At 63.4% G+C, this 25,267-nt stretch overlaps 1 protein-coding gene across 1 annotated transcript in view; it reads right to left on the reverse strand.

Moving 5' to 3' along the window:
* Positions 1-25,267, reverse strand: part of LOC136002805 (neurexin-2-like) — a 43,454-nt gene that overhangs the window by 15,951 nt on the left and 2,236 nt on the right. The window contains 12 exon segments of the mRNA XM_065658033.1: positions 790-1,180; positions 3,783-3,902; positions 5,511-5,537; positions 7,649-7,849; positions 8,914-9,192; positions 9,298-9,402; positions 12,589-12,994; positions 14,224-14,385; positions 18,563-18,586; positions 20,063-20,364; positions 21,467-21,496; positions 24,142-24,162. Coding sequence (XP_065514105.1) covers positions 790-1,180; positions 3,783-3,902; positions 5,511-5,537; positions 7,649-7,849; positions 8,914-9,192; positions 9,298-9,402; positions 12,589-12,994; positions 14,224-14,385; positions 18,563-18,586; positions 20,063-20,364; positions 21,467-21,496; positions 24,142-24,162 — 2,068 coding nt within the window.

A 25,267-nucleotide genomic window follows, 5' to 3' on the forward strand; every position in this document is an offset into this window, starting at 1 on the left:
GGGTGCCCTCAAAGGGAGGGGCGGGGCCTGGGGGGGAGGCAGGGCCTCAAGGGGGGCGGGGCCTCAAAGGGAGGGGCGGGGCCTCAAAGGGAGGGGCGGGGCCTCAAAGGGAGGGGCGGGGCCTCAGGGGGGCGGGGCCTCAAGGGGGCTCAAAGGGAGGGGCGGGGCCTCAAAGGGAGGGGCGGGGCCTCAGGGGAACCTCAAAGGGAGGGGCGGGGCTCAAAGGGAGGGGCGGGGCCTCAAAGGGGGGGCGGAGCCTCGGGGGGCCTCAAAGGGAGGGGCGGGGCCTCAAAGGGGGGGCGGAGCCTCGGGGGGCCTCAAAGGGAGGGGCGGGGCCTCGAACTCCTAGAAGGTTCCAGGAGGTCAGGAAGGTCCCCAAGATCCCATCAGATTCTAAGGAGCTGAGAAGGTCCCCAGGACCCCCCAGGCGCCCCCAAGGTTCTGGGAGTTCAGACGGTCCCCAAGCCCCCCAGGCGCCCCCCAAGGTTCTGGGAGTTCAGACGGTCCCCAAGCCCCCCATGCGCCCCCAAGGTTCTGGGAGTTCAGACGGTCCCCAAGCCCCCCAGGCGCCCCCAAGGTTCTGGGAGTTCAGAAGGTCCCCAGGACCCCCCAGGCGCCCCCAAGGTTCTGGGAGTTCAGAAGGTCCCCAGGACCCCCCAGGCGCCCCCAAGGTTCTGGGAGTTCAGAAGGTCCCCAGGACCCCCCAGGCGCCCCCAAGGTTCTGGGAGCTCGAGCAGGTGCCCGGCGTCCTCCCAAAAGCTCCCCGGTGTCCCCAGGGACCCCCCTCACCCCTTGACGAGCTCGACCACCAGGAAGTCGTTCCCGTTGCCGCCGTTGAAGAGGATGAGCCCGTCGGGCGCCGTGGTCTTGAACTGGAAGAACAGGTGCATGGAGCCGTAGGCCTGGAGCGTGGCCAGCGCCACGAAGGCCCCGCGCCCGCCGAACGCCACCGGGGCGGCCACCAGCACGGCGCGGCGGCCGAACCGCGCGTTGAGCTCGCAGGCGCCGCCGCCCAGGTCGCCGTCGCGGCACAGGTCCAGGTAGGGGCGGCCGTTGAAGAGCAGAGCGCTCAGGTGGCCCAGGAAGGGCGAGGGGACGCTGGCCTGGAAGCGCCGCTCCGTCACCTGCCCCGTCTCCAGGCTGTGCAGCTCCAGCCGCGTGTGGGAGCCCGACAGGTGGCCTGGGGTGGGGACACACGGGGGACACGGGGGACACGGGGGACAAGGGCTCGTGTGCCTGCACACCTTCAGCCACGTCCCCTTGGCCCCATGGACCTTCAGCCCTGGCCCCATAGACCTTCAACCATGTCCCCATAGACCTTCAGCCACGTCCCCTTGGCCCCATGGACCTTCAGCCCTGGCCCCATAGACCTTCAGCCACGTCCCCTTGGCCCCATGGACCTTCAACCATGTCCCCTTGGCCCCATGGACCTTCAGCCCTGGCCCCATAGACCTTCAACCATGTCCCCATAGACCTTCAGCCACGTCCCCTTGGCCCCATGGACCTTCAGCCACGTCCCCATAGACCTTCAACCACATCCCCATAGACCTTCAGCCACGTCCCCTTGGCCCCATAGACCTTCAGCCATGTCCCCATAGACCTTCAGCCCTGGCCCCATAGACCTTCAGCCCTGGCCCCATAGACCTTCAACCATGTCCCCTTGGCCCCATGGACCTTCAGCCCTGGCCCCATAGACCTTCAGCCACGTCCCCTTGGCCCCATGGACCTTCAGCCACGTCCCCATAGACCTTCAGCCACGTCCCCTTGGCCCCATGAACCTTCAGCCCTGGCCCCATAGACCTTCAACCATGTCCCCATAGACCTTCAGCCACGTCCCCTTGGCCCCATGGACCTTCAGCCCTGGCCCCATAGACCTTCAACCACATCCCCATAGACCTTCAGCCACGTCCCCTTGGCCCCATGGACCTTCAGCCATGGCCCCATAGACCTTCAGCCACGTCCCCTTGGCCCCATGGACCTTCAGCCACATCCCCTTGGCCCCATAGACCTTCAGCCACGACCCCTTGGCCCCATGGACCTTCAACCACATCCCCTTGGCCCCATAGACCTTCAGCCACATCCCCTTGGCCCCATGGACCTTCAGCCATGTCCCCATAGACCTTCAACCATGTCCCCATAGACCTTCAGCCACGTCCCCTTGGCCCCATAGACCTTCAACCATGTCCCCATAGACCTTCAGCCACGTCCCCTTGGCCCCATAGACCTTCAACCATGTCCCCATAGACCTTCAGCCACGTCCCCTTGGCCCCATGGACCTTCAGCCACGTCCCCATAGACCTTCAACCACATCCCCATAGACCTTCAGCCACGTCCCCTTGGCCCCATGGACCTTCAACCATGTCCCCTTGGCCCCATGGACCTTCAGCCACGTCCCCATAGACCTTCAGCCACGTCCCCTTGGCCCCATGGACCTTCAACCATGTCCCCTTGGCCCCATGGACCTTCAGCCACGTCCCCATAGACCTTCAACCACGTCCCCTTGGCCCCATAGACCTTCAGCCACGTCCCCATAGACCTTCAGCCACGTCCCCTTGGCCCCATGGACCTTCAGCCACGTCCTCTTGGCCCCATGGACCTTCAGCCACGTCCCCATAGACCTTCAACCACGTCCCCTTGGCCCCATGGACCTTCAGCCACGTCCCCATGGACCTTCAACCATGTCCCCTTGGCCCCATGGACCTTCAGCCACGTCCCCATAGACCTTCAACCACGTCCCCTTGGCCCCATGGACCTTCAGCCATGTCCCCTTGGCCCCATGGACCTTCAACCACGTCCCCATAGACCTTCAGCCACGACCCCTTGGCCCCATGGACCTTCAGCCATGGCCCCATGGACCTTCAACCATGTCCCCATAGACTTTCGGCCATGTCCCCTTGGCCCCATGGACCTTCAGCCACGTCCCCATAGACCTTCAGCCACGTCCCCTTGGCCCCATGGACCTTCAACCACGTCCCCATAGACCTTCAGCCACGTCCCCTTGGCCCCATGGACCTTCAACCACGTCCCCATAGACCTTCAGCCACGTCCCCTTGGCCCCATGGACCTTCAGCCACGTCCCCATAGACCTTCAACCACGTCCCCTTGGCCCCATGGACCTTCAACCACGTCCTCTTGGCCCCGTGGACCTTCAGCCACGTCCCCATAGACCTTCAGCCACGTCCCCTTGGCCCCATGGACCTTCAACCACGTCCCCTTAGACCTTCAACCACGTCCCCATAGACCTTCAGCCACGTCCCCTTGGCCCCATGGACCTTCAACCATGTCCCCATAGACCTTCAGCCACGTCCCCTTGGCCCCATGGACCTTCAACCACGTCCTCTTGGCCCCGTGGACCTTCAGCCATGGCCCCATGTCCCCATAAATCTTCAGCAACATCCCCATGTCCCCATAGACCTGCACCCACATCCCCTTGTCCCCCTGGATCTTCAGCCATGTCCTCATGTCCCCGTAGATCTTCAACCACATCCCCATGTCCCCATGGACTGGCACCCACGGCCCCTTGTCCCCAGGTCCCCATAGACCTTCACCCACATCCCCACATCTCCTTAGACCTTCACCTATGTCCCCATGTCCCCATAGACCTGTCCCCATGTCCCCATAGACCTTCAGCCCCATCCCCGCGTCCCCGTGTCCCCATGTTCCTGGTGTCTCTGTGCCCCCACTGACCCACCGTGTCCCCTCTGTCCCCACGGCCCCACCGACCCCTCTGTCCCCCCGTGTCCCTGCTGGCCCCCACGTCCCCGTGTCCCCCGTGGTGGCACCTTCCACGGTGACGTTGTCCACGGAGAGCTGGAGGCTGCGCCCGCGCCGCAGCACCCGCACCCAGTGCCACTCGTTGTCATCGAGCCGCTGCCCGGCCACCAGTGTCTCGGGGCCCTTGCCTGGGGACACGGGACACGGGGTCAGTGGGGACATGGGGGGACACGGAGACAGAGGGGACACCAGGGACATCGGGACACAGGGGGTCAGTGGGGACATGGGGACACGAGGAGTCAGTGGGGACATGGGTGGGGACACAGGGTCGGCAGGACACAGGGACACGGGGAGACAGTGGGGACATGGGGTCAGTGGGGACATGGGGGGTCAGTGGGGACATGGCGGGACACGGAGACAGAGGGGACACCAGGGACATCGGGACACAGGGGGTCAGTGGGGACACGGGGACATGAGGAGTCAGTGGGGACATGGGTGGGGACACAGGGTCGGCAGGACACAGGGACACGGGGGGACACGGGGAGACAGTGGGGACATGGGGTCAGTGGGGACATGGGGGGTCAGTGGGGACATGGGGGGACACGGAGACAGAGGGGACACCAGGGACATCGGGACACAGGGGGTCAGTGGGGACATGGGGACACGAGGAGTCAGTGGGGACATTGGGGAACACGGGGACATCGGGACACAGGGGGTCAGTGGGGACATGGGGGGACACGGGGACATGAGGAGTCAGTGGGGACATGGGTGGGGACACAGGGTCGGCAGGACACAGGGACACGGGGGGACACGGGGTCAGTGGGGACACGGGGGGTGAGCGGGGACACGGGGGGCCAGTGGGGGACAGCAAGGACACAAGGGACATGGGGGTCAGCAGGGACATGGGGACACGTGGGGTCAGTGGGGACATGGGGACATGGGGGGACACACACGCAAACACACATCCGTGCACACGCCTGTGCACACGTGCACACACACCCGTGCGTGCACACGCACCCATGCAAATGCACACGCTCATGCACATGCGCGCACCCATGCGCACACACGTGTGCACACACATGAGCACGTCCCTGCAAATCGTGCACAACCCCTGAAAAACTGCCCTGTGCACACACGTGCGAACGCAGTGCACATGCACACGTGCACGCACGCACACGTGTTTGCGCAACTGCCGTACGTGTGCGTGTCCGTGCACGGCCACAGCGCGTGCACTCGCACGTGCACCCGTGCGCGACGCACAGCGTGCCCGTGCACCGTCACAGCCCGTGTGCACATGCGTGTCCGTGAGTGGCTGCAGATCACGTGTGCTCACACGCATGTGCACGCCCACAGCCCGTGTGCGTGTGACACGCGTGACCACCCGTGTGCTCCTCCCCCGCCTCCCCAGGTTGAGCCCCCGGACGCCTGGGTCCCTGCAGGGCACAGAGTGGGGGGCCCGGACGCCTGGGTCCCTCCTGCCCGTGGGGGCGGGGTGGAGCCGTTACACACACGTGTGCACAGCGTGTCCTCGTGTGACACGGAGTGTGTCTGGAGAACCCAGGCGTCCGGGGTGTGACCGGACTCTATAGAGGACCCAGGCGGCTGGGGCAGGGGGGATCAGGCCCTATAGAGGACCCAGGTGTCCAGGGGTGACACGGGGGGACCCAGGTGTCCGGGGGGGACCCAGGAGTTCGGGGGGGAACCCAGGAATCTGGGGGAGACAGGGGGGGACCCAGGAATTCGGGGGGAACCCAGGCGTCCGGGGGGGACCCAGGCGTCCGGGGGGCGACACTTACTGGGGTGACAGCCCACGCGCACACAGTCTGGGGAGAGAAGAACAGGGTCAGGATCGGGCCCTTCGCAGCCGCTGGCGCCGCCCCGGGGACGAGGGGGGAGGGGCGGCCGGGGGGACGAGGTGCCGGGGGGACTGGGATGGACTGGGATGGACTGGGACGGACTGGGATGGACTGGGAGGGGAACTGGGACAGACTGGGATGGACTGGGAGAGGAACTGGGACAGACTGGGAGGGGAACTGGGATGGACTGGGATGGACTGGGATGGACTGGGATGGACTGGGAGGGGAACTGGGACAGACTGGGAGGGGGACTGGGACGGACTGGGAGGGGGACTGGGACGGACTGGGGCAGACTGGGAGGGGGACTGGGACGGACTGGGGCAGACTGAGAGGGGGACTGGGACGGACTGGGACGGACTGGGACGGACTGGGAGGGGAACTGGGACGGACTGGGACAGACTGGGAGGGGAACTGGGATATGATGGGAACTGGGACTGGGACAGGACTGGGACGGGACTGGGGGTGTGGGGGGTTGGCACCTCGGGGGTCCCGGCCGCCCTGGGGGTCCAGCCTGGGGGGCGGGGGGTCCCCGGGCGGGAGGGGGCGCCCCAGGCTGGACCCCCCTCGTCAACCGCTGCGGGGCGGGGGGGGCACACGCGCCGGGACCGGGGGGAGCCCCGAAACCAGGGGGGGCCCCCAACACCGTGGGGGGGTCACCAAACCCTTGGGGGGACCCCAAATCCATGGGGGGGTCCCCAAAATCACAGGGGGGTCCTCAAACCCGTGGGGGGGTCCCCAACACCACGAGGGAGTCTCCAAACCCATGGGGGGGCCCCAATCTCATAGGGGGTCCCCAACACCATGGGGGGATCCCAAAACCTGTGGGGGGATCCCCAAACACCACAGGGGTCCCCAAACCCATAGGGGGCCCCAATCCCACGGGGGGGCCCCAATCCCACGGGGGGGCCCCGGCGCTGAACCCCGAGTTGGCAGCGGGGGGGACACGAAGGCTCCAAACCCGGGGGGGGACGGGACGGGGGGACCCAAGTTGGTTCCAGTGACACTCCCAGAGGTGACAATTGGGGGTCCTGAGGTCTGGGGACATTTGGGGACCTGGGCACCATTTTGGGGGCAGTTTTGGGGTCCCAGGCTCCAACTTCAGCATCGTTTTGGGGCCCCAGGGACCATTCAGGCGCCACTTTGGGGACAGTTTTGGGCTCACAAGCACGGACTTGAGCATCGGTTTGGAAACCATTCTGGGGTCCTGGGCATCAATTTGAGCATCGTCTTGGGGACCGTTTTGGGGTCACGGGAACCGACTCGGGGGCCATTCTGGGGTCCTGGGCATCAATTTGAGCATCGTTTTGGGGACCACTCTGGGGTCACGGGAACCGACTTGGGGGCCATTCTGCGAGGCGGGGGCATCAATTTGAGCATCATTTTGGGGACCGTTTTGGGACCACTCTGGGGTCACGGGAACCGACTTGGGGGCCATTCTGGGGTCCTGGGCATCAATTTGAGCATCATTTTGGGGACCATTTTGGGGACCCTTCTGGGGTCACGGGAACCGACTCGGGCACCATTTTGGGGTCCTGGGCATCAATTTGAGCATCGTTTTGGGGACCACTTTGGGGTCACGGGAACCGACTCAGGCACCATTCTGGGGTCCTGGGCATCAATTTGAGCATCATTTTGGGGACCGTTTTGGGACCACTCTGGGGTCACGGGAACCGACTTGGGGGCCATTCTGGGGTCCTGGGCATCAATTTGAGCATCATTTTGGGGACCATTTTGGGGACCCTTCTGGGGTCACGGGAACCGACTCGGGCACCATTTTGGGGTCCTGGGCATCAATTTGAGCATCGTTTTGGGGACCACTTTGGGGTCACGGGAACCGACTCAGGCACCATTCTGGGGTCCTGGGCATCAATTTGAGCATCATTTTGGGGACCGTTTTGGGACCACTCTGGGGTCACGGGAACCGACTCGGGGGCCATTCTGGGGTCCTGGGCATCAATTTGAGCATCGTTTTGGGGACCACTCTGGGGTCACGGGAACCGACTCGGGGGCCATTCTGGGGGCGGGGGCATCGCCCTGTGGGCTGTTCGGGGGCGCCCGGGGCGGGCGCGGGGGCTCACCCAGGTTCACGGTCAGCTTGAGGCGCCCCCCGTCCAGCTCCACGCGCAGCGTGTCGGCCGAGCGGCGCGAGGCCGTGGCCAGCAGCAGCCCGAAGGCGCGCGGCGACGCGAAGCGCAGGGACACGTCCTCGGCCTCCGTCTGCCGCGGCCCCACCTGCACCCGCAGGAACGCGCTGCCGTCGTAGCTCAGCACCGCCGCCTCTGCCGGACCCCGAAAACCGCGTTGGGGGACCCCGAAACGGGGCTGGGGGGGGACCCTGGGGCTGATGGGGATCGCTGGGCAGGGGGATGGGCTGGAGGGACCCAGGCGTCCGGGGAGCCCCAACCCCAGGGGACCCAGGCATGCGGGGGGGCCAGGTGTTCGGGTGCTCCCTTCCCCAAAGGAGCCGGGAGTTCGGGGGTAGCCGTGTCCTGCCTTCCCCGGGGGACCCGGGGACTTGGGGGACACGGGGGGTACCCGGGGTGTCCCGCTCGCCCACCGGTCTCGCAGCGCCGCCCCAAGAAGCCGGTGGGCAGCGACCCAGGTGTCCGGGGAGGGACCCAGGTGTCCGGGGAGGGACCCAGGTGTGCGGGGAGGGACCCAGGTGTTTGGGGAGGGACCCAGGTGTCCGGGGGGGGACCCAGGTGTCCGGGGAGGGACCCAGGTGTTCGGGGAGGGACCCAGGTGTTCGGGGAGGGACCCAGGTGTTGTCCGGGGAGGGACCCAGGTGTCCGGGGGGGGACCCAGGTGTTCGGGGAGGGACCCAGGTGTTCGGGGGGGGACCCAGGTGTTCGGGGAGGGACCCAGGTGTTCGGGGAGGGACCCAGGTGTCCGGGGGGGGACCCAGGTGTTCGGGGAGGGACCCAGGTGTCCGGGGAGGGACCCAGGTGTTCGGGGAAGGACCCAGGTGTTCGGGGAGCGACCCAGGTGCCCGGGGAGGGACCCAGGTGTCCGGGGGGGGACCCAGGTGTTCGGGGAGGGACCCAGGTGTTGTTTGGGGAGGGACCCAGGTGTTCGGGGAGGGACCCAGGTGTCCGGGGAGGGACCCAGGTGTTCGGGGAGGGACCCAGGTGTTGTTTGGGGAGCGACCCAGGTGTCCGGGGGGGGACCCAGGTGTTGTCCGGGGAGGGACCCAGGTGTCCGGGGGGGGACCCAGGTGTCCGGGGAGCGACCCAGGTGTCCGGGGACTCCCTTCCCCAGGGGACCCAGGAGTTCGGGGCAGGAGCCAGGAGTTCGGGCGACACCGTGGGGCAGCGGGGATACCCGCGCTGCCGCCGCCACGCACCGGTCTCGCAGCGCGGCCCCAGGAAGCCGGTGGCCGAGCAGTCGCACACGAAGCGGTTCCAGCCCTCCCGGCACAGCCCTCCGTGGCGGCAGGGGGCGCTGGCGCACAGGCGCGCGGGCTCCCGCGCGCAGGACGCGGCCACGCCCGGGGCCGCCTGCGCCGCCGCCAGCGCGCGCACGTCGCGGCTCCGCCCGTCCACGAAGAGCGCGCGCACGCAGCCCACGAAGCCCCAGCGCAGGGAGCCGGTCCAGAGCTCGGGCGGCAGCGGCGGCGCCGCCCCGGGGCCGCCGTCCGCAGCGGGGCCGCCGTCCGCAGCGGGGCCCCCGTCCCCAGCGGGGCCCCCCGCGGCGGGCGGCGCCGGGGCTGCGTCGTCGTCCTGCCCGCGGCCCGGGGGGAGACCCCCGAGGTACAGCCACGAGTCCAGGTCCAGCACCTCGCTGTCCCCGCTGGCCAGGAACGGCGTGGAGCGGCTGTTCACGGACACCGAGCCTGGGGGGACACGGGGCGTGGGGACATGGGGACATGGGGACATGGGGACATGGGGACATTGGGGGACATGGGGGACATGGGGACATCGGGGGACATGGGGACATCGGGGGACATGGGGACATTGGGGGACATTGGGGGACATTGGGGGACATGGGGGACATGGGGACATGGGGACATTGGGGACATGGGGACATTGGGGACATTGGGGGACATTGGGGGACATTGGGGGACATGGGGACATTGGGGGACATGGGGACATGGGGACATTGGGACATGGGGACATTGGGGGACATTGGGGACATGGGGACATTGGGGGACATGGGGACATTGGGGGACATTGGGGACATGGGGACATGGGGACATGGGGACATTGGGGGACATTGGGGGACATGGGGACATTGGGGGACATGGGGACACTGGGGGACATGGGGACATTGGGGGACATTGGGGGACATGGGGACATGGGGACATGGGGACATTGGGGGACATGGGGACATCGGGGGACATGGGGACATGGGGACATTGGGGTGGAGCGGCTGTTCACAGACACCGAGCCTGGGGGGACACGGGGGCATGGGGACATGGGGACATTGGGGGACATGGGGGACATGGGGGGACATTGGGGACATGGGGACATTGGGGGACATGGGGACATTGGGACATTGGGGGACATGGGGACATTGGGGGACATGGGGGACATTGGGGGACATGGGGGACATGGGGACATGGGGACATTGGGGACATGGGGACATTGGGGACATTGGGGGACATTGGGGGACATTGGGGGACATGGGGACATTGGGGGACATGGGGACATGGGGACATTGGGACATGGGGACATTGGGGGACATTGGGGACATGGGGACATTGGGGGACATGGGGACATTGGGGGACATTGGGGACATGGGGACATGGGGACATTGGGGGACATGGGGACATTGGGGGACATGGGGACACTGGGGGACATGGGGACATTGGGGGACATTGGGGGACATTGGGGGACATGGGGACATGGGGACATGGGGACATTGGGGGACATGGGGACATCGGGGGACATGGGGACATGGGGACATTGGGGTGGAGCGGCTGTTCACAGACACCGAGCCTGGGGGGACACGGGGGCATGGGGACATGGGGACATTGGGGGACATGGGGGACATGGGGGGACATTGGGGACATGGGGACATTGGGGGACATGGGGACATTGGGACATTGGGGGACATGGGGACATTGGGGGACATGGGGGACATGGGGACATTGGGGGACATGGGGACATTGGGGGACATTGGGGGACATTGGGGGACATGGGGGACATGGGGACATGGGGACATTGGGGACATGGGGACATTGGGGACATTGGGGGACATTGGGGGACATTGGGGGACATTGGGGGACATTGGGGGACATGGGGACATGGGGACATTGGGACATGGGGACATTGGGGGACATTGGGGACATGGGGACATTGGGGGACATGGGGACATTGGGGGACATTGGGGACATGGGGACACGGGGACATGGGGACATGGGGACATTGGGGGACATTGGGGGACATGGGGACATTGGGGGACATGGGGACACTGGGGGACATGGGGACATTGGGGGACATTGGGGGACATGGGGACATGGGGACATGGGGACATTGGGGGACATGGGGACATCGGGGGACATGGGGACATGGGGACATGGGGACATGGGGACATTGGGGGACATGGGGACATGGGGGACATTGGGGGACATGGGGACACTGGGGGACATGGGGACACTGGGGGACATTGGGGGACATGGGGACACTGGGGGACATGGGGACATTGGGGACATGGGGACATTGGGCTGGAGCGGCTGTTCACGGACACCGAGCCTGGGGGGACATGGGGGCATCGGGGGACATGGGGACATCGGGGGACATGGGGACATGGGGACATTGGGGGACATTGGGGACATTGGGGGACATGGGGACATTGGGGGACATGGGGACACTGGGGGACATGGGGACATTGGGGACATGGGGACATTGGGCTGGAGCGGCTGTTCACGGACACCGAGCCTGGGGGGACATGGGGGCATCGGGGGACATGGGGACATCGGGGGACATGGGGACATGGGGACATTGGGGACATCGGGGGACATGGGGACATTGGGGGACATGGGGACATTGGGCTGGAGCGGCTGTTCACGGACACCGAGCCTGGGGGGACATGGGGACATTGGGGGACATGGGGACATTGGCGTGGAGCGGCTGTTCACAGACACCGAGCCTGGGGGGACACGGGGCATGGGGACATGGGGACATTGGGGGACATGGGGACATGGGGGACATGGGGACATGGGGACATTGGGGGACATGGGGACATGGGGACATTGGGGGACATTGGGGGACATTGGGGTGGAGCGGCTGTTCACGGACACCGAGCCTGGGGGGACACGGGGCATGGGGACATGGGGACACTGGGGGACATGGGGACATTGGGGGACATTGGGGACATGGGGACATTGGGGACATCGGGGGACATGGGGACATTGGGGGACATGGGGACACTGGGGGACATGGGGACACTGGGGTGGAGCGGCTGTTCACGGACACCGAGCCTGGGGGGACACGGGGACATTGGGGGACATGGGGACATTGGGGGACACTGGGGGACATTGAGGACATGGGGACATTGGGGTGGAGCGGCTGTTCACGGACACCGAGCCTGGGGGGACATGGGGACATTGGGGGACATTGGGGACATTGGGGGACACTGGGGACATGGGGGTGGAGCGGCTGTTCACGGACACCGAGCCTGGGGGGACACATGGGACATTGGGGACATTGGGGGACACAGGAACATTGGGGTGCTGCAGCTGTTCACGGACACCGAGCCTGGGGGGACACGGGGCATGGGGACATGGGGGACATGGGGACATTAGGGGATACAGGAACGTTGGGGTGCTGCAGCTGTTCGCTGACACAGAGCCTGGGGGGACACATGGGACATTGGGGACATTGGGGGACACAGGGCACATGGCACCACGGGGGGGTTATGGGGGGACACAGGGATACCCAGCACCACGGGGGGGCAGAAGAACATTGGGCGACACGGGGACATTTGGGGACACGGGGCAGGTGGCACCACGGGGAGGGTTACGGGGGGACACAGGACCACGGGGACATGGGGGACCACCCGGGGCCACCCCCCTCACCTCGCCGCCCGTCCCTCTGCACGTCCACGTGGCACCACTCCCCGTCCGTCACCTTGCGCGCCGTGGCCTTGACCTTGACCCCGCCCGACCCCATGTCCAGCAGCAGGTACAGGTGCCCGTCCAGCAGCTCCAGCGCCAGGTAATCGGGGCGGGGGCCGCGGCCGCCCCCGAACAGCAGCAGCCCGTTGGGTTCGGTGGTGCGGAACTCGAAGGACACGGAGCCGGCGCGCGCCGCCCCCCAGCCCGGCAGCGCCAGCACCGCGCGGGGGGTGACGAAGGTGACGGGCTCGGGGGCGGCCACGGCCTCGCAGCGGAACCGCAGGTCCCCGTGCAGCGACACCCGCGCGTCCCCCTCCTGCGCCAGGCGCGACAGCTCCAGCTTGAAGTCGTTGTTCTTGTAGATCACCTGGGGGGCAGGGGGGGCATTGGGGGGTCGCCTGTCCCCAGGAACCCTGGGCGTCCTGTCCCCGTGTCCCCATGCAGCCCCTGTCCCTGTGTCCCCATGCAGCCCCTGTGCCCGTGTCCCCATGCAGCCCTTGTCCCCGTGTCCCCATGCAGCCCCTGTGCCCCTGTCCCCATGCAGCCCCTGTGCCTGTGTCCCCATGCAGCCCCTGTGCCCCTGTCCCCATGCAGCCCCTGTCCCTGTGTCCCCATGCAGCCCCTGTGCCCGTGTCCCCATGCAGCCCCTGTCCCTGTGTCCCCATGCAGCCCCTGTGCCCGTGTCCCCATGCAGCCCCTGTCCCTGTGTCCCCACGCAGCCCCTGTCCCCGTGTCCCCATGCAGCCCCTGTGCCCGTGTCCCCATGCAGCCCTTGTCCCTGTGTCCCCATGCAGCCCCTGTCCCTGTGTCCCCATGCAGCCCCTGTGCCCGTGTCCCCATGCAGCCCCTGTCCCTGTGTCCCCATGCAGCCCCTGTGCCCCTGTCCCCATGCAGCCCCTGTGCCCGTGTCCCCATGCAGCCCCTGTGCCCGTGTCCCCATGCAGCCCTTGTCCCCGTGTCCCCATGCAGCCCCTGTGCCCCTGTCCCCATGCAGCCCCTGTGCCCGTGTCCCCATGCAGCCCCTGTCCACAGATACCCTGGGGCAGCCCCTGTCCTTCTGTCCCCATCCAGCCCTTGTCCCCCTGTCCCCACGCACCCCAGTGCTCCATGTCCCCATGCACCGTGTTCCTGCGTCCCCACGCACCCCATGTCCCCAAGCACCCCAGCACTTGCTGTCCCCATGTCCTACATCCCTGTGTCCCCCTGCACCCCAGTGCTCGGTGTCCCCATGTCCCCATGCACCACACCCCCATGTCCCCGTGTCCCCATGGACCCCCTGTCCCCACGGACCCCAGTGCTCAGTGTCCCCGTGTCCCCATGCATGCACCCTGTGTCCCCACGCCCCCCAGTGCTCACTATCCCCTTGTCCCCATGCACCCCATATCCTCGAGCACCCCCACGCTCGCTGTCCATGTCCCCAAGCCCCCCGTGTCCCCACGCACCCCAGCGCTTGCTGTCCCTGTGTCACCATGCACCACATCCTTGTGTCCCCAAGTCCTCCATGTCCCCAAGCACCCCGGTGCCCCACGTCCCTGTGTCCCCACGTGTGTCCCCTCGTCCCCCGCCATGTCCCCCCGTGTCCGTGTCCCCACTCACGTCCTTGAGGCAGCCCATGAAGTTGTTGCTGACGGGGGAGCCGGGCAGGTCGGCCGTGTTGGGGGACCCCCCCACGTAGAAAAAGTCGTCGGAGCCCAACATGGTGAAATCCTCCTGCGTGTAGCCCGTGGTCGTCAGGATCCCATCCACCGAGATCGTCACCTGCGGCACGGGCAGCGCTCAGGGGGGGCCCGGGGGGGACGGGGGGCAGGGTGGGGGTGCCCCAATGCGGGGGACCGCAAACAGGGAAGGGCGGGACCGGGGGTGGGGAGGAGGACCCCAGATGGGGGGGGTGGAGCCCAAATGTGGGGACCACAAAGGGGGGGGGACCCCAAATTGGGGAGGGACCCCAAATGCGTGGGGGGTAGGACCAGACATGGGGGGGGAAGAGGGGGAAGGACCACAAAATGGGGGGGATAGGGACCACAAATGGGGGGACCACAAATCGGGGGGACAAATAGAGGGAGGACCCCAAAATGGGAGGGATGGAGCCCAAATGGGGGGGGACCGCAAATGGGAGAGAGGTGGGAGAGACCCCAATGGGGGGACAGGTGGGGTGGGGGGACCCCGAAGTGGGGAGCAACCACAAATGGGGGGGGACCCCAAATGGAGGGGGGAGTAGGGCCAGAAACAGGGAGGGACAAACAGGTGGAGGGACCCCAAAGAGGGGGAGACCCCAAAGAGGGGGTGGTGCCCGGGGGTAGTGGGGGAGTAATGGGGATGCGGGGGTGATGGGGACACTGGGGGGGCGATGGGGACAGGATGGGGGTGACAATGCAACAGCGATGGGGGCTGGGGGGGTGCGGAGGGGACATGGGGGGGACACAAAGGGGGTGCTGGGGACAATGGGGGGGCATGGGCACAACAGGGGGATGGTGGGGGGCAACGGGGGGACACGGAGGGCGATGGGGGGACATGGGGGGGTGATGCTGGGTTGGTGGCCTCGGGGGGGTGGGGGGTCCCCAGGGCGCCCTCGGCCACAGACACGGGACCCCAGGTGGGGGGGGGGACACGCCCCTGTGCCCCGCCCCCCCGGGGGACCCAGGCGTCCGGGTACCCCCTGAACCCCGCCCCGCACCCACCCACCTGCTGCCTCCCCAAGGGGACCCAGGCGTCCGGGAGGCTCCGCCCCTTCCTCGAGGGGGAAACCCAGGCGTCCGAGCGCAGCTGAGCCCCGTTCGCGGCTAATCAGGGCTCATTAGCGGCAGCTGCTAATGAGGGTCACGCGGACCCCCGTGCTGACACCTGCGGAGGGGCGGGGCCCGAACGCCTGGGTCCCCTCCTGCCCCACCCACCCCTCCCATTGCCTCCCAAGGGGACCCAGGCGTCCGGGACCCCCCCCAGGGGACAGGGTGGGGAGGGGGTGACCTGAAGGGACATGGGGATGGGGTGACAATGGGGACAGGGTGACAATGGGGACAAGGTGACAATGGGGACGGGGTGACAATGGGGACGGGGTGACAATGGGGATGGGGTGACAATGGGGACGGGGTGACAATGGGGACAGGGTGACTCTAAGGGACATGGGGACAGGGTGACAATGGGGACAGGGTGACAATGGGGATGGGGTGACAATGGGGACAGGGTGACAATGGGGATGGGGTGACAATGGGGACAAGGTGACAATGGGGACGGGGTGACAAAGGGGACAGGGTGACAATGGGGACGGGGTGACAAAGGGGACAAGGTGACAATGGGGATGGGGTGACAATGGGGACAGGGTGACAATGGGGATGGGGTGACAATGGGGACAAGGTGACAATGGGGACGGGGTGACAAAGGGGACAGGGTGACAATGGGGACGGGGTGACAATGGGGACGGGGTGACAATGGGGATGGGGTGACAATGGGGACACAGGGACAGGGAGTCAACGGGGAGGGGGTGACAAAGGGGACACGGGGACGATGGGGCCGGGGTGCCGAGGTGGGGGAGGGGCCGGGGGGACACGGGGGTGACACCGGGCGGGGGGCGGGTTAGTAACGAGCTTTGGGGTCCTCAGCCAGAACCGGGACAGACAGACGGCCGTTAGTGAGCGCAGCGTGCGGGGGCGTGCGAGGGGCCGTGCACACGCGCGTGCGGGACGCGGGGAGCAGCGGGGCCGGCTTCGCACTCACGTGTGAGCTCACGAGTGGGAGCGTGCGCTGGGGCACCCTCGTGCGCACACAGACTCACACGGACCTTGCACCAACGCACACTCGTGCACATCGCACACCAGCATGTTGCACCAGTGCACACCTGTGCACTCACATGCACCTCACGCCAACACACGCCTGAGTGTGCACACGCATCCCTTGCACAGTGCAGCAGCACCACGTTGCACACAGACACACCTTGCACCGATACACACACATGTACACGCACCTTGCATGAGTTCACACCCGTGCACATTGCACACATGCCCTTGCACCAACACACACCCATGCACATTGCGCACATGCACTTTGCACCAACACACACCCGTGCACATTGCGCACATGCACTTTGCACCGACACACACCCATGCACATTGCACACATGCACTTTGCACCAACGCACACTTGTGCACATTGCACACATGCACTTTGCACCAACACGCACCCATGCACATTGCGCACATGCACTTTGCACCAACATGCACCCATACACATTGCGCACATGCACTTTGCACCGACACACACCCATGCACATTGCACACATGCACTTTGCACCAACACACACCCATGCACATTGCGCACATGCACTTTGCACCGACACACACCCATGCACATTGCACACATGCACTTTGCACCAACGCACACTTGTGCACATTGCACACATGCACTTTGCACCAACACGCACCCATGCACATTGCACACACGCCCTTGCACCAACACACACCCGTGCACATTGCACGCACGCCCTTGCACCAACACACACCCATGCACATTGCGCACATGCACTTTGCACCGACACACACCCGTGCACATTGCACACATGCATGTTGCACCAACGCACACTTGTGCATATTGCACACATGCACACATTGCACACATGCACTTTGCACCAACACGCACCCGTGCACATTGCACACATGCACTTTGCACCGACACACACCCGTGCACATTGCACACATGCACTTTGCACCAACGCACACTTGTGCACATTGCACACATGCACTTTGCACCAACACGCACCCGTGCACATTGCGCACCAGCACCTCGCACCAACGCACACTTGTGCGCACACACACATTGCACAAGGACACGCTTGTGTACGCACACACCTTGCACCAGCGCACACGCGCGTTGCACGAGGACACAACCGTGCACACCCGCCCCTCCCCCCCCCGGCCCCGCTGCTCCCCCGGCAGCACCCGGGCGGGGGGGGGGAGGGGCGGGGGGGGCAGCGGGGGGGCGGGGGTCGCGGTGTTAGTGACCGTGCGAAGCCGTGCGGGGCAGCGGGGCCCGATCCTGGCGGGCGGGGGGGGAGGGGCGGCAGCTTGTCCTGGAAACGCCGTTTCCGTCCTCAAATCGGAGCGGGGGGGGGTGTGGTATAAAATTGCCCAAAATCTCAAGAATTCACCCCAAAATAGAGGGGTTGGACCCCACATGAACCTTGTAGGGCAAACCCGGCCCCTCCGGGGCGTGATTTTGAGGGAAATTTGGTTCATTCGGGGGGAAAAATCGCCCGAATTTGGCATTGGGAGCCCAGACCTGGCTACATACGGGGGGGTGTGGGTGGTCTAAAATTGCCCCAAATCCCAAGAATTCACCCCAAAATAGAGGGGTGAGACCCCACATGACCCCTCCAGGGCAAAAAAGCCCCTTCCGGGGTAGGGGTTTTGGGGGAAAATTGGTTGATTTGGGAGGAAAATCGCCTGATTTCGGCATCGGGGAGCCAAGGCCTGGCTGGGTATGGGAGGGGGGGTGATCTAAAATTGCCTGAAATCCCAAGAATTCACCCCAAAATAGAGGAGTTGGACCCCACATGACCCCTCCAGGGCAAAAAAGCCCCTTCTGGGGTGGGCTTTTTGGGGGAAAATCCCCTCATTTTGGGCTAAAATTGCCTGATTTTGGCATCGGGGAGCCCAGACCTGGCTGCATACGGGCGGGGGGGGTGGTCTAAAATCGCCCCAAATCCCAAGAAATCACCCGAAAAAAGTGGCATTCGCGACCCCCTCTCCCCAAGGACAAACATCCTCCTCTGACCCCAAAAAGGTGGATTTTTTTGGGGGTGAAACGGGCGGGTTTTGGCGTCAGGGCCCTGTCGGGCGGAGCGGGGGGCTGGAATTTGCCCAAAACGGGCGGATTTGGCCCCGAAAGGCGCGTTCTGGGGGGGTAACAATTAAGTGATAACTACCAGGTAATGCAGTTTGTTTACCATAGCGTGTCCGATCCCTGCGTGCTGGGGGCGCCGGGGGGGGCAGCGGAAAAAAAGGACAAAACACACAAAAAATGATACTTTGCCGCCAGGGGAGGGGGAGGTTTTGGGGCATTTTGGGGGGTTTTAGGGGTGTTTGTTTTTTTTTTTTTTTTGAGGGGGGGCCCCCCCTGGATTAGTTGGGGGCGGGTTAGTGGGGGGGGGCCCGAGGGGGGAAGCGTGTTAGTGCACACACAGGGTGGGGGCGGCGCACAAGGGGTTGGGGGAGAGGGACCCAGGCGTCCGGGGGGACCCAGGCATCCGGGGGGGAGCCGGTTGGAGGAGGGACCCCCGTGCCCGGTGTTCCCAGTTGGGGAAGGGTCCAAAGAACCAGCGCTCCCAGTTGGGGAAGGACCCAAGGAACTGGTGCTCCCAGTTGGGAAAGGATACAAGGAACCAGTGCTCCCAGTTTGAGGAGAGACTCCAGTGTCCAGTGCTCCCAGTCTGGGAAGGAGCCAAGGAACCAGTGCTCCCAGTTGGGGAAGGGTCCAAAGAACCAGTGCTCCCAGTTGGGGAGCAGAGTTCAGCACTCAGTGCTCCCAGTTGGGTTGTTGACTCCAGCATCCAGTGCTCCCAGTTGGGTGGTTGACCACAATGTCCATCACCTCCAGTTGGGTGGTTGACCAAGGCACCCAACACTCCCATTGGGCGCTCCCAGTGCTCCCAGTTGGGTGGTTGACCACAATGTCCATCACCTCCAGTCGGATGGTCGACCAAAGCACCCAATGCTCCCATCACCCCATTGGGTTCTCCCAACACTCCCATCACCCCATTGGGTGCTTCCAGTAGGGTGGTTGACCAAGGCACCCAACACTCCCATCGCCTCCAGCTGGGTGCTCCCCCAACACTCTCATCACCCCCATTGGGTGCTCCCAGTTGCGTGGTTGGCCAAGGCGTCCATCACCCCATTGGGCGGTTGACCAAAGTGTCCATCACCCCATTGGGCGCTTCCAGTGCTCCCAGTTGGGTGGTTGACCACGATGTCCATCACCTCCAGTTGGATGGTTGACCAAGGTGTCCATCACCCCCACTGGGCGCTCCCAGTGCTTCCAGTTGGGTGGCTGACCAAGGTGTCCATAACCCCTAGTTGGGTGGTTGACCAAGGCACCCAACACTCCCATCACCCCACTGGGTGCTCCCACCACCCCAGTTGGGCACTCTGAGTGCTCCCGGTTGGGTGGTCGACCAAGATGCCCATCACTTCTATTTGGATGGTTGACCAAGGCACCCAACACACCCATCAGCCCATTGGGTGCTCCCAACACTCCCATCACCTCCAGCTGGATGCTCCTCCAACACTCCCATCACCCCATTGGACACTCCCAGTGCTCCCAGTTGCATGGTTGACCAAGATGCACGTCATCTCCAGTTGGATGGTTGACCAAGGCACCCAACACTCCCACCACCCCAGCTGGGCTCTCCCAGTGCTCCCAGTGCGCCCCGTTGCCCCGGCCGCCCTACCTGGCGCAGGTTGCGGGTGACGCGGATGTCGTGCCAGCCGTTGTCGTTGAACTTGCCATTGACGGGCTCCACCAGCGCCTCGAAGGCGCCCGAGCCCAGGTTGATGACGAGCCACACGGCGCCGCTCTTGAGCGACAGGTTGACGTAGTCAGCGGATTTGCCCGTGTGCAGGAGGAGCCCGTTGCGCTGCAGTGTGCGGAACGACAGCGTCAGCTCGTCCGTGCTGCTCTGGATCGGGTTGTGCGACAGGTCGTAGCAGAAGAACTCGTTGCCTTTGAATGTGGCCACATACTCGTCCCGGCCTGCGGGGACAGACGGCACCAAACACGATGGGGAGTTTGCAACGGGGCCTTTGCAACCAGGACCTTGCAACCGAGCTTTGCAACAGGGACGTTGCAACCAGCACCTTGCAACAGGGACCTGCAATGGGGACTTTGCAACCAAGATGTTGCAACAGGGACTTTGCAACGGGGTCTCGCGTGGGGACTTTGCAAGCAGGGCCTTGCAATGGGGACCTTGCAACGGGGACCTTGCAACGGGGACCTTGCGACCAAGACACTGCACCAGGGTCTTGCACGGGGACCATGCGCCTGGGATGTTGCAATGGGGTCTTGCACGGGGACTTTGCAATGAGGACATTGCAACGGGGACCTTGCACAGGAACATTGCACCAGGGTCTTGCACGAGGACTTTGCACCAGGGGCTTTGCAATGGGGACATGGCAACCGGGACCTTGCACCAGACACTTTGCACCAGGGCCTTGCACGGGGACCTTGCACCAGGGCCTTGCACGGAGATGGTGCCCCAGGGGACCCAGGCGTCCGGGGGGTCACTGACCTTTCGCCGCCTGCTGGATCTCGCTGGCACCGGGACCGGGTGACCCCTCGGTGACCTCGGCGGGCCCTGGGTGGGGGAGGGGGGAGGGAGGGAGGGGCGTCAGGGGGTGGGGGGAGGGGCGGGGGGCGCGCGCGTCCGTGCAAGGAGCTGCCCCTCCCCCCTTCCACCCTCCCCCGTCCCCGTGCAAGGCGGCCGCCCCTCCCCCCCGCCCCGTGTCGCACGAGCCACAGACACGATGTGGGGGGATGGGGGGGGGGGATGGGGGATGGAAGGTGAGGGGGGTGGGGAGGATGGGGGAGGGGGGGGATGGGGGGGATGGGGTGGGGGCGGGGTGAGGATGATGAAGTGATGATGGTGGGGGGATGGGGGGGATGGGGGGGATGGGGGGGAGGGGGGGGATGGGGGGGATGGGGTGGGGGCGGGGTGAGGATGATGAAGTGATGATGGGGGGGGATGGGGGGGATGGGGTGGGGGCGGGGTGAGGATGATGAAGTGATGATGGGGGGGGGGGGGATGGGGGGGATGGGGGGCCCGACGGCGCTCGCGGGGGGAGGGGCGCGTCATTACCTTGGCTCGTGACTCGCAGGTGGGCGGGACCTTGGGGGGGAGGGGGCGGAGCCAAAGCAACGGAAACCAGCGAAAGCGAAAGTGACGGGGAGAAAGCGGAACCGGGCAAGTGAAAGTGGTTTGGGGGAAAAAGGGGGGAGTAACGAAAGCGAAAGTAAAAAGGGTTAAAAAAGCCAAAGTGAATTTTAAAAGATGAAAGCAAGAAAAAAGCACAAGAAAAGTCGTAAAAACAGCGGAAAGAAGAAAATAAGGAAAAAAGGCGGAACAGTAAAAAAGTCAAAGTAATTAGGAAGAGGGAAAGTGAGAAAAGGCAAAAGGTTTTTTTTAAAAATGGGGAAAAGAGAGAGAAAATGAAAAAAGAAAGAAAAAGTGAGAAAAAGGAAAGAAAAAGGAAAGAAAAAGGTCAAAAGGAGGAAAAAAAGCCAAAGGAATGAAAGGAAGGAAAAATAAAAAGGGGAAAAATAATAAAACGGGAAAATAATTTAAAAGGAGAAAATAATCAAAAAAGGAAAAATAACCGAGAAAAGGAGAAATAGTTTAAAAAAGCAAAAAAAAATCAAAGGGGAAAAGAATCAAAGACAAGACAAAATAATTGTAAAAGTCGAAGCAATAATGAAAAAAAGTGAGAAGGTTTTTGGAAGTCAAAATGAGAACGAAAGAAAAAAAGGGTTTAAAAAGAGGGAAAAAAGCAAAAAATGAAAAATTTGGAATGAATGAAATGGTTGAAAATGATGGAAAGAGGAAAAACAATCAAAGAAACCACAAAATGGGCAAAAAGTGAAAAGGATGGAAAAAAATAAGGAGAAAAATGATATTGAAAGAAGGAAAAAAGAAAAAATAATTTAAGAGTGAAAAATAATAAAAAAATTTAAAATGATATAAAAAAGAAAAAATAATAAGAAATTAACACAAAAATTAAAAATAATAAAAATTTCAAAATAACACAGTTGTCAAAGATAATAATAATAAATGATGCCATCAGAAAAAAATAATAGTAATGAACAAAATTTAAAAATTAACACAATAGAAAATAATAATAAAAATGATGCAATAATAAAATATAATTAAAATAATGTAATAAAAATATAATAAAATTTTAAAAATTAAAATGAACACCAAAAAAATTACAAAAAATTATGCAAAACCAAAAACGTTAAAAAATAATAATAAAAAATGAACACAATAATAAAAAGTAACAAAAACGATGCATTAAAAATAACAATAACAAATTTTTTTTTAAAAAAATAATACGGTAACAAAAATAATAATAAAAATTACACAATAAAAAATAACGATTAAAAAATGAAGCAATAATAATAAAAAAGAGAATAAAAAAATTAATAAGAAATAATCATGACGACAATAATTAAAAAGCCAACAGCCCAAGCGGGGGGAGAGAAGAGGCGTCACCGCGGGCCCCGTCACAACTTAAAGCGCTTTAACTTGTGACGTCATCGAAGGGATGCCGGGGGGGAGGGGCAGGGGACACGGGGGGGCGGGGACAGGCGGGGGGGGGAGGGGCCGCGCGCGCAGCCCCGCCCCTCCCCCCCCTCCACCTTCCCGCGGGTTTTTCCCCGATTTTGGGGGAAAAGCCGGGGGGGGGGGGGGGGGGGGGGGGGGAGGGGATGGAGACACGGGGGGGGGGGCGGGGGGAGGGGCGACCCCTCGCGCGGGGACCCCCCATCCCCCCCCTTCCCCCCACACCGGGGTCAGCGGGGGCTCGTGCTCCTTGCACGGCCCTCGTGCGGCCCCCCCGCTCCTTGCACGCGCCCTGCGTGTCGCACGAGCCCCGCCCCTTGCACGCTCGTGCGTCGCACGCGCCTCGTGCAGCCCCCCCCCCCCCCCCCCGCCGTGCGCCGCACAAGCCCCGCCCCTCGCAGCCCGTCCGGCGCCCTCCGCCCCGCCCCCTCCCGGCCCCTCCTCCCCATTGGCCGCCGGCGCCCCTTCATTTGCATCGCCCCTCCCACGCCCCCCCCCCCCGCGGCGCCCCCCACGTCTCATTGGCTCGGCCGTCCCGCCCTCATTTGCATCCCGCCGTCCCATTGGGCAACCCCGGGGGTGACGTCATTGCCGACGGGGCCGGAGGGGGCGTGGCCGGGAGCGGCGCGTGAGGAGCCATGAGCCTTGCACAGGGGCCCAGCTTTGCACGAGCACCGGGCTTTCCACGAGTGCCGTGCTTTGCACGAGCCTTGCACAAGCAACGGGCCTCGTACAAGAACCAAGCTTTGCAGAAGCACCACACCTTGCACGAGGACCAAGCTTTGCACGAGCACCAAGCGCTGTGCCTTGCACAACCCCAAACTTTGCATGAGAACCGAGCCTTGCATGAGAACCGAGCTTTGCACAAGTGTTGTGCCTTGGATGAGTGCTGCGCTTTGCACAAGTGTTGTGCCTTGGATGAGTGCTGCGCTTTGCACAAGTGTTGTGTCTTGCACACGCACTGAGCCTTACACCAGCCCTGCACGATGTGTGAACCCTGCGCTGTGCACGAGAGCGTGCCGAGCTTTGCAGGAGCCCTCGAGCTTTGCACGCTCCCTTGCACGAGTGCTCAACCGTGCACAAAGCCCCCATCCAGCTCCGGGTGTGACGCTGCAATTTGCACGTTCCCACCCCTCCTTGCACAACCCCCAGCCTTGCACGACCCCCTTGCACGCCCCTCACACGTCCCCGCTCACCTTCCACCGCAGGTTCTTCCTCTGGGGGTCCCGGGGGGGGCAAGGGGGGGGAAGGGGAAGGATGCGGCGTTAGTGAGCGGGACCCTCGTGCCCCCTCATGCCCCCTGGTGCACGACCCCGGTGACCCCTCCCCCTCCCCGTGACCTTGGCCTGACCTTGGGGGGGGACACACACGACCTGGGGTCTTGCACGACGGTTGTGTCACATGGGGGGGGGTTTGCACGTCCCCGCCACACGTGCAAGGGGGTTTGCATGCCGGGGGGGGTTGGGGACCCCCAGTGTCCCTGTGTCCCCTCAAGGACGTGGCCAGAGACAAAAATGTCCCCGCGGCGCCGCGGAAACGGTCGCCGGGGTGACAGGCGGCCCGGGTGTCTCCATGGCAACCGGTCGCCATGGCAACCGTCACCGCGAGGAAGCTGGGATGCAGTCGCCACAGCAACGCCCGTGGTTGTCACCGGCGGGGACGTGCGGGGGACACACACACACGAGTCTTACACGAGGGGACATGCAAAGAGGGGGGGGACACGGGAACATGGAGGGACATGGGGAGACACGAGGACATGGGGACACATGGGGAGATGGGGGGGACATGGGGACGTGGGGGGACACAAGGACATGGGGACACAAAGGGGCACGAGGACACAGGGAGACATGGGGAGGTGGCGGGACATGGGGGGACATGGGGACACGGGGGGACGCGAGAACACACCGGGGGGAACATGGGGACATGGAGACACAGAGGGACACGAGGACATGTGAGGACACGGAGAAACACGTGGACACGGAGGCACGAGGATGTACGACACCGTGAGGACGTCCAAGGCCATGAGGACAGCAAGAGATGGAGAAACACAAGGGTGCGAAGACACGAGGATGCACAACACCGTGGAGAAACATGACATGACACCATGAAGACGTTCAGGGCCAAGAGGATGACCAGGGCCATGATGATGACCAAGGCCAAGAGCATGACCATGGCCAAGAGGGCGTCCAGTGCCATGAAGATGAAGACATCCAAGGCCACAAGGACACCAAGAGATGGAGAAACACAAGAACAGAAAGACACGAGGATGTGCAGCACCATGGAGACATCCAAGGCCATAACGATGACCAAGGCCATAACGAT

The sequence above is a fragment of the Caloenas nicobarica genome, unplaced genomic scaffold (genome assembly GCF_036013445.1).
Source record: "Caloenas nicobarica isolate bCalNic1 unplaced genomic scaffold, bCalNic1.hap1 Scaffold_417, whole genome shotgun sequence".
Taxonomy (NCBI): Eukaryota; Metazoa; Chordata; class Aves; order Columbiformes; family Columbidae; genus Caloenas; species Caloenas nicobarica.